This window comes from Ylistrum balloti, unplaced genomic scaffold (assembly GCF_031769215.1).
Source record: "Ylistrum balloti isolate Yb309-2 unplaced genomic scaffold, AGI_CSIRO_Ybal_v1 Utg370104, whole genome shotgun sequence".
Classification (NCBI taxonomy): Eukaryota; Metazoa; Mollusca; class Bivalvia; order Pectinida; family Pectinidae; genus Ylistrum; species Ylistrum balloti.
Genome location: NW_026782129.1, coordinates 370111 through 389054, shown reverse-complemented (window position 1 = coordinate 389054; position 18944 = coordinate 370111). Strand labels below are relative to the sequence as shown.

Genomic DNA, 18944 nt, shown 5'->3' with positions numbered 1-18944 from the left:
ATGCCATTAAACTTTTTCGCTAAAACATGTTTAATGAGATACAGTAATGAGTGTACAAAGGGTGTAATTCATAGAAATAGGAAATTTAACAATGGTCCCGTACATGTTCCTCCTGAGGCGAGTTTTTAACGAATTCATTTTTTAAAAGTAAATTTTGAAAATGTTATATAGTTAGATTTGCTTTGTTTCCTCGTCTACCATAATCATTGAAATCAATACTGTGCCTTGTTGGTTACAGACTCGAAATTTCCATTGTACATAGGCATTATCGATTACCTGTGTTACATATATATAAATCAGCACATGTTCATATCAACAGCGGAGCCATGCCGTTGGTGAACGTTATGGAGGCAGCGGTGTTTGTTCTATCTATGTATATCAACGTACAAAAATAACCGATTCTTCCGTCTTGCTTTTGGCAAAATGAATCTGTCAGTGGAAGACATAGATGTATCCCCACCTGTATTTCAATTAAACATTTCAGGAAAAGTTTTTGAAGTATCAGGAGACATTCTAGCTCGGTTTCCGAATTCGCGACTCGGTAAATTAGCTGCTGATTCATCAATGTCACCAACACAAGGACCGGGTATTAAGAAAACATTATTCTTCAGCCGACCAAGCACAATCTTTGAAGATATTTTAGCATACTACCAAACAGGAGAGCTACACATGCCAGCCAATGTTTGTCCAAAGGCCTACAAAAGAGAGTTAGAATTTTGGGAGTTGGATCCGGATGATATGCAGTATTGTTGCCGATTTAAATACTTGGCTTTTTTCGACGAGTTCGAAACAATCTCGGCCTTCCAATCCAGCATTGAGAAGACGGTTTATACAGCACCTGCCAATAACCCTGTGCCATCCCCAATAGGGAAATTTCGGGCAAGGATATGGTCAGTCATGGAACATGAGGACTCAACTGTCAGTTCTAAGGTAAGACATCCGTCGTCGAGTTTTTTTTTTTTTTTTAATTTTCATAGACTTTCCCCTTACATAATGACACAGGTGTTAATTTACCGATATGTCAATGTTAGATGTGGTCTTGATTTTACAAATAACATTTGCTTCACCTGCTAAATGAAACGCGTGCCTTTCAATTCATTGGACTTCTTTGATAAGGAATTCGTGAAAAACACATGTACAAAAACTTTTTTGTTTTCATTATTTCTGAGGTTGCCGAATATATCCATCACTAAAAAAGACCATACTAAACCTTAAGTTGTTATGTTAACATGCCTGGTATTATGAAATGATTTTGTGAGATATCATCAATTTTATTATGCTATTTTTTTCTGTCAAAGTAAATGTGAAATATCTGTAGCAACGCAACGTAAGAGTCATTACCTGTCATTAAAGATGTTTTTAATGTCTCTTTTTTATGTGAACACTATGTACTGTCCTGCTATTTGACTGAAAAATAAAGAAATATTTATTTTTTTATGTGACGAAGTTAAAAAGCAGTAAAGTTTAAATGTTAATTTGTGACTATTTCAATTCTTTGAGACCTCCTTTGTTTTGGTTTTGTAACCAAGCTAGAAACAGCGCACGTGCTCTTCACGTACACGTTATAATTATTGTCCAATTGGAGTAAACTACGACAACCTGTTGGGTTCATTTTCATGGGAGAGGAAATAATGTTCACCTGATTATGCGAAACTAACGCGTTCCGGCAAGCAGGTATGATGCCGCGAAACGTACGCGTATGTAGAGAAAAAAATGCACATTTTTCATTTATTTAATACAAATATACTATTTTATTTAATTTCGATTTATTTATTGTCATTATATTTTGGCACTATAAATTTTATCATGTGAAATCTAAGCTTTGTTTTATGTTTCACTAAGACATTGTTCCCGTTCCATATAAAAAGACAATTTATATAGAACGTTCGTCAGCATAGAGATAATTCGTGTTGTTGTTACTGGTTCGAATTAAAATCATTACTTAAACTACCGCATGCAGTTCAATTCTACTGTATCTGATTACAACTTACAAACTATGGTGTTGACTTGTGTATCTTTTAAACAATTATTCAAAACTCTAGTTAGAAAACAATCTCCCGACGTAAATAAATCATCTGCCTGTCGCCATTTCATTATCTGCTTTGAGTGAAGATGGTTCGTTTACAGCCATCTTAAACAACAGTAATTCTCCTGCGGTGTCTATGACGCAATTGAACTTTTTCTCGGAGTTGTGTCTGAACTATGTTAGTTCTTAGTAAACAGTATCTTTTAAACTAATTTGGAACTTACAGTTGTACCAAGAGATACTAAGATATAATCATTATACAATGTATTATTATATTCAGGGATAAGTTATACAATAAAACTGTATGGTTTGTGTCAAAACGTTACAGTCGATATCATTATGTAGTAATACCAGCGTTTATTGATATATATGATGATTATCTTTGTGTCAATGGAAACTAATTACATGCGAAACTATTGATAAAATTGCTGGACAGTCCCGGCAAGCAGTATATGACAGAGAACAAACAAGAACTTTAAATCAACTGCATCATACTCCCGTTCAAAAACGCAATCTATTATGATATAAGATATATGCATGGCCTTTGAAAAAAAACCCAATTCAAGAGTACAAGAGATATTCCTACAATGAATTTATTGAAGAGATATATCAAATTTCCTGCGCAATAGATTAAATTGTAATTACCTGCTGTTTTTTCTTATCGATCTATCACTTGTAAATTATCTTTTGAAAATTGGCCCTGGTATATTTCACAATTAAGCTGTATGCAAGAATCCTACTGTAGCGACCGTGTGATAGGAACAAGACAGACTCTGTGTGAAAACAACTGTTTAATAAATGCATGTTAAGCGCAGAATAATTAATTTATAAATATAGTCATGAACTCTTCAGTTCCAGGATAAGGACTCTTAACAGTTACTCCCCAAACAATGCTGTACATATATAGGTCCATACATTATCCAACGTGAAGTTAGCTGCCTATTCAGTATTTACCTGACCAATCATTGGTAAAGTCCTACATTGGACTAGGGCATTATCACATACAGACAGATATCACATTAAAACAAACTCGTTCTAGTGTAAAAACATCTTAACCAGTCAACCCTAAACCTGCCAAATATAATATTTTGATTAATTTTCTTCATTATTAAGCTCTAACGTCCCCGTATTTGTATTAACCTATGTTGTTGACTTTCCTTTGTACAATCTTTCCGATGACATGTATGAATTTCGTTCTTGTAAACAATCGTTATCGAGTCATCAACGTCACTGCAGACTTAAGCTACCTACTGGACAACATTCCAGGCTTAAGATACCCACTGGACAACATTCAAGGCTTACTTTACCCACTGGACAACATTCCAGACTTAAGATACCCACTGGACAACATTCCAGGCTTAGGATACCATCTGGACAACATTCCAGGCTTACTTTACCCACTGGACAACATTCCAGGCTTAAGATAGCCACTGGACAACATTTCAGGCTTAAGATACCCACTGGACAACATTCCAGGCTTACTTTACCCACTGGATAACATTCCAGACTTACTTTACCCACTGGACAACATTCCAGGCTTAAGATAGCCACTGGACAACATTCAAGGCTTACTTTACCCACTGGACAACATTCCAGACTTAAGATACCCACTGGACAACATTCCAGGCTTAAGATACCATCTGGACAACATTTCAGGCTTACTTTACCCACTGGACAACATTCCAGGCTTAAGATAGCCACTGGACAACATTTCAGGCTTAAGATACCCACTGGACAACATTCCAGGCTTAAGATACCCACTGGACAACATTTCAGACTTAAGATACCATCTGGACATCATTCCAGGCTTTATATTCCCACTGGACAACATTCCAGGCTTTATATACCCACTGGACAACATTCCAGGCTTTATATACCAACTGGATAACATTCCAGGCTTAAGATACCAACTGGACAACATTCCAGGCTTTATATACCCACTGGACAACATTCTAGGCTTAAGATACCTACTGGACAACATTCCAGACTTAAGATACCCAATGGACAACATTCCGGACTTAAGATACCCACTAGACAACATTTCATATATCAACTTAGTTTTGGCATATCTTAGTTTCATGGTTCTGAGACATGGGTTTATTCCGCATTTTTCAATTTTCTGTCGGAAAGAAAATTGGAAAAAAAAATAAGATACAAAAATCCTGACAACATGTTTTAGAATTTGAGTATTGAAAATGGTCAAAATGTGCATATACCGAATGTTGTTCAGTCGTCATATTTAGTCTTGGCTGAAGATGATGATCGTTGAAACTTGAATTGCATGAGATAACATTTTGTTATCTGTAAGTCGCTTACTTTGATTTAAGCTAGAAAAGTTGTCCAAGAGATACCGCAGGTCTTTGGTAATGCTGATGATCTTTAGAATGTGAAAATCCAAGTCATCAAAGGCTATCACTACTGGTCATAAAACGGCAAAAGATATATGACAATATATATTATAACCTGGATATTGAAGTTAATAAAAATCGATGATCAAGGGCAAGGATATTGTTTTATCTTCTGAGGGCATCTATAATGTATGAAATGGGACACAAGCCTTATGACGTTTATCTGTTAACCTTGAAATCTTAACATTCATCGAAGGTAGCACAAGACGCTATACACCATGACCAGCCTTCAAATCACATTGCTCTGAGTTCGTAAGCCTAGTTTGGCGTTGATGCGTTAAGTAATGTTATAATCTTGGCATTCCTAACATAGCAGTATACATAACTACTGCACATGAACGATGTCATCTTGCACTGATTTTGAAAAGTTCAAAAATATTAATTTATAAACGGAATGTTGCCAAACAGTTTATTTTAACTTGGGTAATGTTGATGTACCTTGGCACGTGAACGAGCTTGATATGACAATTCGTTAATAATTTGCGATTTTTTTAGAGTAACATCGAAGACGCAATCGGAGTGTTGTTCAGTGGGCACTTTAGACGCTACGGGCATTACATAGTAGCACATATGAGGTAAAACGATACAGATACAACTATTTGTTGATAACACTCTTACCCTTCAAATTGAAATTATCTGAGTTCACCTTCAGTTTTGTTGTCCAATGGTGTACCTGTAGCCAGCATAGATTTAATATGACGCCGTTTTACATTTGCATGTGTCCCCACATTGTCTAGACCAACAGCTAACCTATAAATATTCAAAGCTTATAATTATTTTTTTTAGATAGGTTTCAAAATCAAAAATAACACATCAACGTATAAACTTTGTGACGGATTATTTTTAACAAATCACTTTGCATTACAGCTGGCGTGACATGACGTGACGTCATTCACATCTAGTTCGCGTCTTTTTCAGTCATTCAATTTCATTCATGAATGTACCCGTCACATTCCATATGCAAATGTGTAAAACATAACATGACGTATTTTCCCCTTAATAAAACTGATTTTTATTTGTTTTTTTTTTATTGTTTTTGTGTGTCTTTATTAAATTTTTCATTTTTATATGTATTTTGAAATTTTATAGCATTTTGATGCTCGGAAACCTTTTCCTATGTAAAATCTCTGTCGACAATAGACTCGATAATGGTCTTTCTAACACTTATTCTGAAGTTGGACACGGCTCATTAAAATCCCCTCAAAATATATTATAACTGATGTTAGCTTATGAATGTAGTTTATCCAGGAATTGAGTGTTTACGTTTACAATTTGATGATCTACTGGCCGTATAATACCACTTGTTCCAGATGTCCTGGGTTCGATCCTTACCGGGGACATTGAAATAGAAATTAAATAATGACCGCTAGAACTGTGGCACCCATGTAAGGACTCGGGAATGATTCTAATTAGCTTCGCCGTAGACATTTAAATTAATAATTATTTCCATTACATTGATGCTGTGGAAGTAAATCTTGTTATATATTTAAGTGATGCTCCAAAAGTATAAACTTTCCCATTGTTAAAGCAGGAAATTTGATCATATGTTTTATTTACTACCTCCCAGCAGGATAGAAAATTAGCCGTGGTGTTCATAGCAGTATCACATATTGTGCTTTTCCAATTACATAGAGCTCGATATCTACTAAGTGACATTGATTTTTGAAATGTGATGTGACGGAAGGCCAGACGCACCTGATACGCTTAGTTAATACCAAAGTTGTAAAACATCTCATAATCAACTGATTTTGTTTCTTAACTGTTGTTCCAACATTTAATTATATCTGAGGTGTACGGTTGAGAAAATAGTTTAAATAATTCCAAATGTATTTTGTGGTTGCACTGGATGAAGCGGTGCGACATCATCAGGTCTGTGATATGCACTTCGAGATCACGTTTCGGAGATTCGAAAAATTTCTCAATTCTTCAAGACTCGGAACTAAAATCTAACATCCTATTTTTTTCTATCGTAATTCCATAGTATTTGTCTAGTGAAACACATCGACAAAAAATAGATGGTACATTGAATTGATTTATAAGTTCCCAACAGCATGCCCACGGCATGCTTCCGTATGGCAGCTGTAACTGGGTCGAGGTTTAGAGACACTGCATGGTCTCTGTCAGAATGAGTTCGCTGTTAGGGCTTGATTAGTGATTTCTAATGGGATTCAAACAATTTATGGAAAATCAATACGAGTACATACAGTGATCACCTGAAAGACTATTAATAAACTACCCAGACTGAATTGTTATGATTATCTAGTCCCTGTACGACTGGAAAACATATTGACGTTTGACTAAGCTGAGTGATTCTCGATAGATCAAAGATTAATTTTGTTGAAGTATAGATTTTGTGCTACATTTACATCATACTTATTTGTATATCAATTCATAACGCTATATTACACTTTGGGCTACATGGATATTTGAGGTAGTATCACGTGCACAGCGCAAGCGCGTTTTAAAGGCGTCTTTATTTAATGCTTTCCGGGTAAATGGTGTCTGCAGAAGGAAGTGTTAAGGTACATGTTTTTCAAAGGAAATGCAATTCCGTAAAAGTTTTAACATAAATGAAACCAAATGGTTTCCATCGCTACGATAATCACACTGACTTTTTGCCATATAAATTTCCATGAATGTGATATCGTTTTGTATTGTATATAGTAAAAAAAAATCGCTTATTAATATTAATAATTCATTTACATGGAAGACTCGTTAATGGATATTGAATTGCTTCTCGGGTTACTGAATGAGCCAGAATTCCCAGTAGCCTAGCCAGAAAACAACACATTTGTTAAAAATAATAACATGTTCAAAAATTAATAGTATGGACGAGTAATCTAAGTTTTTTGAGGACAAAAGGCATCACTAGAGGTTAGTAAATGTCCGGCATTGTGGCCAGGAAAAGAGCGACCTATCTTCTTCAGGTTTATGATCGTGTGATCGATATGTCAAACATATCGTGCTCTGTTGATAAAAACAAAATATTCACTCTTGAATACATCAAGCGCCAAACAATGTACTTTTTCTGTCGTTATCAGAAAAACTATTTGTGTTAAAATCGGCCTGGTAGTAGTAAAATAATTACAGCTTCATCTCGATTCCATTCCCCCGGACAATTTCGACAGAAAACACATACTCACACGCACCCTTATATGCATGCATGTGATAGTTAACAACTTAAAGTGTAAAGCACTCAGCCGTATTTTTAAAAATTCAAAATTTGTTAGTTATTGTCCTTTTTAAATATGTGTGATTTAAAGATTAATTGTAAAACGTGTTTCCTTTTTTTGTTTGTGTCGTCTCAAAGGTATTCCGATGTTTTATAAATATTTAGCGCACTCATTACGGCTTGAGGACGATATCTGTCGTCTTTTTACAGACTACATCATTATTTTCTCTCTTTTTGTTCCTGGTGGTACATAATGCTTAGCATATGTCAGTGCTTACCACTTCATGACATGGTTTGATAGCCAAGTCAAGCTCAGGATGACATAGGGTTGTGTTGTATACAATCAGCCATCTGAAGAACGAGTGTGATACTTCCTACATCAGACCTCTGTGATGAAATGCATTTGGTGCTGTTCCTGTTTCTGATTCCTGTAAACCTATGTCCGATATCTTCCCAAACTTGTATATATAATTAATTATTTAATTAATTGGTCAACAAACAAACATACAAATATTATCTGTATTTATATATCGTTACTATATTTTTTATAATTAGATGTACATAACCTCTACGTAGAAAAGAGTTCATGAAGAAAATATTGTAATCTATTTTAAAAATATAAAGATGCACAGGGATTGTGTGAATGAATCAACTAGCCATGGCAATATGGATTATAAATATATACGTAAGTTAAATTTTTAAAAGTCTAAATGCAATATCAGCTTAAGATATACGAGCAAACAAAACTTGTTATGAAAGAGAAGACAACTACAAAACAAAATTTTCAAAAATACATTATTTTATCTAAAGCTTCCTTTGTGGCGTATTTTGGTCACGCAGTCTTTCTTCGGGCTGGCGCTACGTACTTGTTCAGCTCTCACAACACAAGATTCATGTTCAAGAACATCAAATCAATTTCACAAGTTCAAAAGTTCAGGTTCACAATTGTCAACGCTCAACAGTTAAAGTTCATCAGTTCAAGGTTTAAACTGCATAATTTGACCCTGGGTACTCAGGGAGTGTCAGCGGTCAAATATCATTAATTGTTTTCATAAATTATGTGTCCTTGGGAACAGCGGAAAAATAGGTAACAAGTAAACAAGCTATTGTTATGGTTGTGTGCTGCGCAAATGCAAAATAGCCAAGACATGTTATAAACGAAAGCAATACTGGATATTTTTATTCTTTACTTATCTATCAAAACATTTTTGTTGGTTATTCTTTTCAGATTGTGATGGGGTTTTTAGTGGCCTGTGTCGTGGTATCTATCCTCAATTTGTCACTTGGAACTGTAGATTCATTGAAGCAGCGCATCAACCTGGACTCTCTCCGCAGTCATCTTGCCGACCTGGCTAGTCAGGAAGGTGAAGATTATCAAGATATTATCGATATTTTAGATGAGACAAACTGTGTTGACACCTGGGAATGTGTTTTAGAAGAAATTTCTGTATATATTGAAGAAGCCGAAGAAAGAAACAACACAGACAATACATACGGAGATATAGAATACTCTCCGGATGAATTGAAGAGAACTTTGGACAAATTTCAAAATCTAACTCAACATAAAGTACGACATGCTTCATTGATAGTTATTGACTTTGTCCTTCTGGTCATTTTCTTTGTTGAATTAGTTGTACGCTTGTGCAGCTGCCCTAGTTTTAAACGATATTTCATGAGTCCACTTAATGTAATTGACATCTTGGTTCTGGTAACCGCTGTCGTTGATGTCGTTATAGAAAGCTGGTTCGCTAAATACCGGTATTCTGACAAGGGTATTAAAATGTTGTACTACCTACAAATGCTTCGTGTATTGAGGATCTTGAGATTTGTCAACAAAGTTCCATCCATACAGGTACTCGGATATACTATAAGAAACAACTTCACAGATCTCGTGGTTTTACTGTTGTACGTTCTCGTTGGTGTCGTAATTTTCTCAAATTTTGCTTATTTTTCTGAGGATAGCAGCACTTTTACGAACATGCCAGACTCATGGTGGTGGGGAATTATCACCATGACAACCGTAGGATACGGAGATGTCGTTCCAAAAACTGTGTTCGGAAAGATAATGGGATGCATATGTGCACTGTGCGGGGTTCTGTCGCTCTCTCTTACAGTACCTGTTTTTGTGAATACTTTCATTTTACTCTATCAAATCTCACGTATTCACAACACGTATCTAAAACCAAAACAAAATCAGATCAGTCCAACCTCTATAACGGTGAAGAAGTCGTCTGGAACAACACAACTTGACACAGAATCAGACTTTACAAAAATGGCAAGACTGCAACCAAACAGGAAGTGACCTGATTAAAGAATGCGGACCTCATTAGACAAGACCAGGTATTATCTGGAGTATAGTTATAGGCACGAAGGAAATACGAAGCGTGATTGGTCTGTATTCAGTCGGTGTGTTAATAAAATATTTAGACAAAAAAAATGTAGAGGAAAAAAAAATCAAGCATATGCATTTAATAAAGTCTGTGAAAGAGTGGTAGGCTTTTAACGATGTGCTGTTATTACTTCATCGGCAGGAACTGTGTTGTTACGTGAACTATAATACAGATGTACATGTATGTATTTATGTATATAAATATATGGTCAATGGATGTTTTATCGTAGGTATGATATAAACCAAACGCAATTAATTTATGGAAAGGCCATTTTATGACTTCCATGAAAATGTGATAGTTTATAAAACAATAATTTAATTTTGAGTTGATAATTTTCAATTCAGCTGAATTCATTTTTATGGTTGTTGAAGTTATCTTTTCTCAGAATTTATTGTCGTCTCTCAAGATGGAAACTTTGTACAATGGAGAAAAGTGAGAAAATTGATATAAACATTGTTTTGCTGTCGCCTGAATATGCGACATGTAATGATTATGGACCAAACACTTATGTAGTACTTCAATTTTGAATTTATTTCTTGGCTGTGTAGTTTTTGAGTCGTCCCATATTCCATTCAATTTCACTAAGTGTAGATGCCATATTTTGTACGATGTAAAATAACATGTATACTGTTGAATCTCTTTCGTGATTTTGAAGATTGCTTTGTTTACATACCAAAAAGACATTTCAGTGTAGAGTATCCAGTCTTAAACACACGGATAGAAAATGAAAAGATACATTTTAAGATCAATTTTCTTTTTCTTATTTTCATTCCATTGTCATGAAAGTTTTTATACAGAGAATAATCAGGATAGGCCAATCGTTCATTTGGAAGTTTGAAACATATCCAACGTGCTGTCAGCTGTTTCAACTATTTGTGAGATATTTATCTATCATATTCCAGTTTCGTGTTTTGTAACTTTTATCAAACTTTGGTCAACTGCATAACTTTCATTTTCCTTTGTTTTCACACAGTGCAGTAGTGACGTTACAAGAAAAGTCGAACAAATCTTCTAGTAGGAGACGATGGCACAATGGATAATGTTTTTACAGATTTAGATGTCCATTTATTACAACAAGATAGAAAATTCCTGTTTGTCGTTTACGCCAACACCTTAATCAGACAAATTATTAATGAAGCGTATATGCATTGAGTTACAAAATAATACGAATCGTCACATACCGCTATGTCTATCTGGTTTTGATATATGAACATTTATTTAATATATACCTGAAAGCCCGAGGAGAAAAGTATTTTACAATGTGTTATCGGCTGAGTTTTCAAACGATTTATCATCATGTGTACTATTTCATTTAAATTTCTTTTGAAGTCAATAAAATTGTATCAACTATCAATGTATCTGTCAAATATTTGTCTTCCATTTTCCTAACAAACAAAAAATAACCACAAAGTTTCAGGGGTTTTTTTCCACCTCAACATCCTACTTTTTATTTCCTTCTTCAAACACTTTTTTCTTCAAGCGATTGATACATAACTAACATTGTATGACACTTGATGTTTCTGCATTATCGGTCACTTTTCTGTCGTGGAGTATAAATATTATCCGAAATCCTATAATTTCAGGGAAAAAGTCAAGTACGTGTGTATATTTTGAATTAGTTAAAACGTGGCATGTAGATACGACATACCTCAAGAAGTAAACAGGCTTCCCACAGCACCCGCACTGTCTAACACCTGAACCAGCAGTGTTTACCAGCAGCACAAGCATGGTTTACCAGCAGCACCAACATTGTCGATCACCTGCACCAGCAGTGTTTGCATGCAGCACCAGCAATGTCGAACACCTGCACGAGCAGTGTTTGCATGCAGCACCAGCAGTGTCGAACACCTGCACGAGCAGTGTTTACCAGCAGCACCAACATTGTCGATCACCTGCACCAGCAGTGTCGCTCACCTGCACCAGCAGTGTCGCTCACCTGCACCAGCAGTGTCTACCAGCAGAACCAGCAGTGTCTACCAGCAATACCAACAGTGTCGAACACCTGCAACAGCAGTGTTTACCAACAGCACCAGCAGTGTCGAACACCTGCGCCAGCAGTGTTTGCATGCAGCACCAGCAGTGTCGAACACCTGCACTAGCAGTGTTTGCATGCAGCACCTGCAGTGTTTACCAGCCGCACCAGCAGTGTCGAACACCTGCACGAGCAGTGTTTGCATGCAGCACCAGCAGTGTCGAACCAGCAGTGCTTACCTACAGTGTTTACCAGCAGTGTCGAACACCTGCACGAGCAGTGTTTGCATGCAGCACCAGCAGTGTTTACCTACAGTGTTTACCAGCAGTGTCGAACACCTGCACCAACAGTGTTTACCAGCTGCACCAGCAGTGTCTACCAACTGCAGTTTCGAAAATTGCAGAACAGCACCTTTTCGTACAAATGTAGAATTAGACTTAGAAGATCCTACTAAAGACTATACAGCAGAGCCAATAGCGCAATCAACTATATCACAGAGCTTTTTCGTCGTTCTAAAATTCGCCATTTGAGCTAAAGGACTAAACGTTGAAATCTTGGAGGCGACTAAGGAAAATCCAAAGTGATCTTCAGAAATGCCATAATTTTTTTTTATATAAGAAGTTTCACTAGACACAGACTTCAATAGATTTCATAAATATAAATTGAATGTCTTGAATACACTCCTATTTCACATACGTAAGGATGACTTGACTACACTCCTGAAACGGAGATACGTTTGGATGACATCTATTCTGTGCACAACAAGTTAGGGGTCACTTTTAAAAGATATATCATCTGTATCAAAAGGCGAAAAGGTTTTTAATATGAAATACGTCCAACAATAAAAAGCAATTTTGACCCATTTTGAATTAATCTTACTGAAGCATGTCGTGTATGATTGCATGAAAAGTGTAACTCTCGAAAATAAATTAAAATTCCCAATGGCACTGAAAATTCAAAATACTTCCATGGGTTCAGTAACACTATCATTAGTGACTGTGCCCTCCATTTACCCTAGTAACGACATGACGTCGGCTTGGCATGCTGCGAATCGGGTGCCGTATAGCCATTTGTGGAATTCGTGATCATTCTTGACGAATAGCATCAGCAAGCAAGGGACAAAACCGTCGACAGGGAGCCGACGACGATCTGTTGCTACCTTATTTGAGATACGATTGCATGACATGACTACACATCTGTATCGTAGATACGTTTGGATGACATGACTACACTTCTGTATCGGAGATACGTTTGGATGACATGACTACACATCTGTATCGGAGATACGTTTGGATGACACGACTACATTTCTATATCGGAGATACGTTTGGATGACATGACAACACTACTGTATCAGAGATACGTTTGGATGACATGACTACACTCCTTTGTATAAATCAATGAATTTCTGTCTCTTAGTTTCAGTCCCATCATTATCTGTATTTTATTGACCACATGTTTGCTTTAATTATTTCTCTTTTTTTTTCATTGTCGACCTTGACGACTTGATTTTGTCAAATTTCTTAGGTGTGATCCTTTATTTAGATAAAGTTTTCTCCGCTTCCTTCATTCTATTCACTGTTAAAACAGCGTGTTACACGATGCGGAACTGGCTTCTTGTTAATGTGACCATTCCTAATTTTCAGGTGTAAATGTGGGATGTATATAAGGATGGTGTTATTTTTGTGACGGTGGCTTTCCCTTTCCTTGGGTACCGTGAAAGATTTACTAGTATCGTTGAAAGCATGCTGGCCTGGTTAGGCAGGAAAGCACATAAGGTTATGACTACTATGGACCCGCTATTATACTGATGAGAAAAATTTAATGTGACGTGCTGACGTGAAAGAAAGTTGGCCAATAGCAGATGGAATGTACCACTACATGAAAGATAACGGGAGCGAGTACGTGTATAGTGACTATAATCATTACGTAGATTATACGGATTAATTCCCTATCCTAATACTATGATAACTCAATAAAAAAATAAAATGTTGTAATGCATTGGCTGCTATTTTTTTTTTTAATCCGCCATCTCTAACAAAGTGCCAAGCTCTTCTGTTACTATTTACTAGACATGTTACAAACGGTTTTTCAGGAACTGGCTAATTGTGTTTGACACTTTGATATCTGTATGCACCTCCTCTTTCTTGTTCGTTGGCATCCTTATCATTGGAAATTCTACATTTTAGACAGTTCAACTCCTTGGTGGTGAGGCCTTATCACTAAGACAACGATTTAATATGGTGACGTTGCTCCTAAAACTGCTCTTGGGAAACTAGTTAGCAGTCTGTGTGCTTTAACTGATGTCACCATAAACATACTCGTTAACACAAACATTGAAGTCTGAAAAGAATACAATCCAGCAAGATCCATCACTGCACCCAAAAGTACGCGGATGACATACCTCAAGGAAGTACTCCTATCCTTGTCTTTTACACAAGAGAGAATTTTGTTTCATTCAGATCAGCTTCTCAACAAACCAGCATGCGTCGAATATTGTGCTGACATTTGTTTGAATATCTTTTAAGTATAAACATTCTTTGATTAACATCAGTTAGTACTGTGGTTTAAGCGTCGGAAGTTGACGACGTCCTCCATGCCAGAATATTCGCGGGAATGAGTCAAGACATAACGGTGTGACGGAGTGCCGACAACAACTCAATAGTCATTGAATGTAGGGGGAGTCCGTTTAATTTTAAAATGTGAACAGTTTTGATAAACCTTGAATATTTTGGAAATGTTAGATATCATTGTGTATATTACTGGAGTTTGCGTTTTTCAAGTTCTTTCAAATAAATACACAGAGAAAACTTTTATAACTTGATAAAATCATAGACCGAATCATTCAAATCTCTGACAAAAAAGGTTATTTTCAAATGAAAGGCTAATAATGTAACTGCTGACAATGTTCTATTTATGATACGTATCCAATGACGTCATTCTGTAATCCGGATTGCAAACATAACAGAAGTCATTCTATCCTGACATCCGGATTGCAGACGTAACAGAAGTCATTCTGTCCTGTCATCCGGATGCCAGACGTATCAGAAGTCATTCGGTCCTGTCATCCGGATGTCAGACGTAACAAACATAATAATATCCGTCACCCAGATGACTGACGTACTGGACGTCATTATGTAATCAGAATGACACGTCGCGGAAGATATTTTATCAGTTATCCGGATGCCAGACTTATCGGAAGTCATTCTGTCCTGTCATCCGGATGCCAGAGGTAACAAACATAATTATATCCGACACCCAGATGACTGACGTAATGGACGTCATTATGTAATCAGAATGATACGTCGCGGAAGATATTTTATCAGTTATCCGGATGCCAGACTTATCGGAAGTCATTCTGTCCTGTCATCCGGATGCCAGACGTAACAAACATAATTATATCCGTCACCCAGATGACTGACGTAATGGACGTCATTATGTAATCAGAATGACACGTCGCGGAAGATATTTTATCAGTTATCCGGATGCCAGACTTATCGGAAGTCATTCTGTCCTGTCATCCGGATGCCAGACGTAACAAACATCATTATATCCGTCACCCAGATGACTGACGTAACGGACGTCATTTTGTCAAGTCGTCCGAATGACAGACGTTACAGACATCATTCTATGCGTCATCCAGATAACATATGTAGCTGACGTCATCCTGTCTCTCTAGTAAAGACTAATTATATTTCCCTATTCCTCTTAGACAAGAAGCTAGTGCCTGTGGATTAGTTGGATAGTAGCAGGATATATCTGTCATTTACCAAAATATTTACGCTGCTGGTTTCAAACACCCAACACTAACAGTTTACTTCATTATCATTTTCCCTGCGTTGAAAAAAATCTTACCCAGGCACAGTATCTTTTCTTTAAAGAAGTCATTTAAATTCCCGCGAAAAGAGTTCAGGTACGAGAATATCTCCCCGAGGTTATATACTTGTAAAAGTATTAGTGGATATGACGGATAAAATGCAAGTATATAGATTGAAGTCTAATCAACATATTGGAGCCATAGTAAAGAAATCCAAAGAATCCGAAGTAATTCATCTATCCAAGCTAAGTAAGTGGTAACTCTCTCAAACTGAGCTGATAGAGCTCTACAAGAGCCTATTCATACCAACGATCAAGAAGTAACAGGTAAGTAATTATGTCCGATCTAAATTAGTGGACACCCGTAGCCACTGAATATCAAAAATAGTGACAGCCAAAAACCCAAGACTGATTTCAGCACATGAATGTAAAACAGATTATCGCTATGATGAATTGGAAGCAACTCCTGTGAAAAATGACTTTCTATTCCGTTCATTTTGGAAATATGCTTCAGTAATGCCCAAGGACGGAACCGTTTAAACATAATTCCGCATGCAGAATAGTATCCGACACTTACTAATCGTTTTATCACGAAGCGGCTGCTTCCGGCAATGTTGCTGTGGTATAAGCACAAGATATACGATTACGGTAGAACCTCTCTTGCTGTCCACCTCAGTAAAGTTAATCTCCCCGAGTAACTTTCCTTCTTTTCACTGTAGCGATAAACTCGACGGCCAATAGGGCCAAGAATAAGTTTTAACTACCATTGCAATTGAAAAGTTGAAAAATGTACACCAGTATATGATACAATCGTTTTTTTGTGCAAAGCAATTTCAATGAAATTTCTATTTGACGTTTAGTTTATATTGGTTACTGCCATTTTTAATTTTCAAGACTAGTGGCTTCTTGCATACACTTAATGACCTGTCACTTGATCCGTTTTAAAATATTTTTTTGTATAATTTCCATCCTGAGCCTCGCTTAATAAACCTCGAACAGAACAGCTGCATCCATTATAAGGTACATTGTATAAGGCGTTTTATCGTCATTCCTTGAATTAGTTAAAATAATCATTAGTATTCCAAGCATTAATAGATCATGTTGAGGATCAAGAACTAAGTTATGGAATGCCCGTCAACGGTTTCTTTCTCCGAGCTTTTGTTATGCTTTCTCCCCAATACCTAAACAATCTGTGTGGTAGATCATGCTGAAAACTAATGGAGAAATGCAGTATATCCAAAGAACATTACACTATCCTCTCAACAGATTCTAATTGATAAGATATATTTTTACAACAGCTCAAGAGTCTTTCTTAACAACGCCAAACAAGAACCTCTCTATGTTCGTAAAATACTGCATTCCTCCATGTGTTCCATGTAGAGACCATACAGTGAATGAACACTAACAGTTTAGTAAAGGTAAAACAGTTTATTTTTTTTTGCACATTTTGCAAAATAAACCCAAAAGTTTAATTGCCACATCTCAAATAGATCATAGTTAGTTATGAAAAGGATATCATAATGTTAAGATCATACTAAGAAGGAGGGGGAACCTGTTTAAATACCACATAAAAGTCTGCACTTCAAAAACATAGGCATATCCCTTGATTAACGGCTTACCTTGCGTCAGACACACTGTCACTATATGAGCTTAGAACACGTGTACCACACATATTACAACTGTACTGGACATATATCACTCTCAACGATTACAGTATTATCAATATTATAATACTCACCTGTTAATAACGTGTTGTGTAATATAGTAGGAACAACAAATGTATGTATTTAAATGTGAACCAATCAAGCAGTGTACTATGAAGGTATGATATTAGTCGTTTTACATCCGATAATTAATTATCACAGATGGGAGACACAAACACATTTTTATTATACCTAGCGCAAAAATTTCTATTTTCCATGATAAAAAAATTCATCATCATCAATTAAAATAACAAAATGGCACATAAATTTTGATACAAAGTATTTATAAACATCCTTGTAATGCTTGCAGAATTTTTTTTCCGAAATAAAACACAAGCTCCATGCTCCTGGGTTCTGCATCATGTAAGTCAGCAACGGGTATACAATGTCTATTACAGTCCCACAGCTTATATCGCCACCTCATATCTAGCTTGCATTGCACGTCATGAAAATAATGTTTTTACATAGCAGCATAAAAAATCTCAAGGTATATAATATATGAAGCACTTTGAAGAATATGATTTCCATGTTTCTCAATATATATATAAAACGATCTTCATTCAAAAACGTTAAATATATTCAATCATGGCATCAACAGGTCAACATTTTTTTCTTTGTATGCAAAACATTGTTTATAATACATTTCTGTAATCAAAATGTGAAGTTTTGAGTAAGTCATTCATAACGGACAATATAATTTTCCAATATTCAATTTGTTGGTCCTAGATGCACAAAGTCAACAGTCTATACAAGTATATGCATGTCATAATATCTACAGTGTTATATAAAGATCATTTATTTAAAGAGAATGAACATATACTACCGTGTCTTGTCAGCAAATTTAGGAATGAGTTGGTGAGGACAATTTTAACATGACATAATACAAGAACGAGTCAACGGTTGCATCAACATAACATATCTACCTAACATCTGAACACTGCAATATAATACAAGATATTCTTCTACTCATATTTCATCAAGATTTTTAAGACAGCTTGATCCCTGATATTGTTTAAGATACGTAGCATTTCACTATCACAGTTCAATTATATCTGTATTTAAAATTCTAAATCTACATTATCTTGTACAAGAATTATTTCCTGAAGATGCACAGTAATTAGCATTTGTATCAAAGTCATAAGTTTATGCAAGGAAACAGGTCATGCACTACAGTAATACAAAACATGGCACAAGTGAAATCGGTATTACAGTAAAATGTTGATCAACATTGAAATTCATGAAATATTGAGACAACTCTTATCAGGGAAAAGACAAAAAATACTGATTATCGAGCAAACAAATAACAATTTTTCTTTTAAACTGAACAAAAATAATATGCATACAAGTTTAGGAGAACAAGTCAAAATAACCTTATACATGGAATTCTGAATGATATTTTAGTTAAGTCAACATAAAAGTGCAAAATGAATACAAAGGGTAAGTTGTAATGAGTTTTG

General features: G+C 35.9%; 2 protein-coding genes across 2 annotated transcripts; both read left to right on the top strand.

Annotated features, from left to right (window-relative positions):
• Positions 1-423: 423 nt before the first annotated feature.
• LOC132550119 (potassium voltage-gated channel subfamily A member 1-like) lies at positions 424-9908 on the top strand. The gene is made up of 2 exons (XM_060214136.1): positions 424-930; positions 8835-9908. Exons 1-2 carry the CDS (start codon positions 424-426, stop codon positions 9906-9908), a joined length of 1581 nt encoding a protein of 526 aa, XP_060070119.1.
• A 1814-nt stretch (positions 9909-11722) lies between these two features.
• On the top strand, positions 11723-12397 carry LOC132550118 (uncharacterized). Its single transcript, XM_060214135.1, has one exon. It carries the CDS (start codon positions 11723-11725, stop codon positions 12395-12397), a length of 675 nt encoding a protein of 224 aa, XP_060070118.1.
• The last annotated feature ends 6547 nt before the right edge of the window (positions 12398-18944 follow it).

Excerpts from the sequence above, each read along its gene's own strand:
- LOC132550119 (XM_060214136.1), top strand. The coding sequence starts at position 424 with ATGAATCTGTCAGTGGAAGACATAGATGTATCCCCACCTGTATTTCAA. Across the intron at positions 931-8,834 it reads ACTCAACTGTCAGTTCTAAG|ATTGTGATGGGGTTTTTAGT; the intron begins GTAAGACATCCG and ends TATTCTTTTCAG.
- LOC132550118 (XM_060214135.1), top strand. The coding sequence starts at position 11,723 with ATGGTTTACCAGCAGCACCAACATTGTCGATCACCTGCACCAGCAGTG.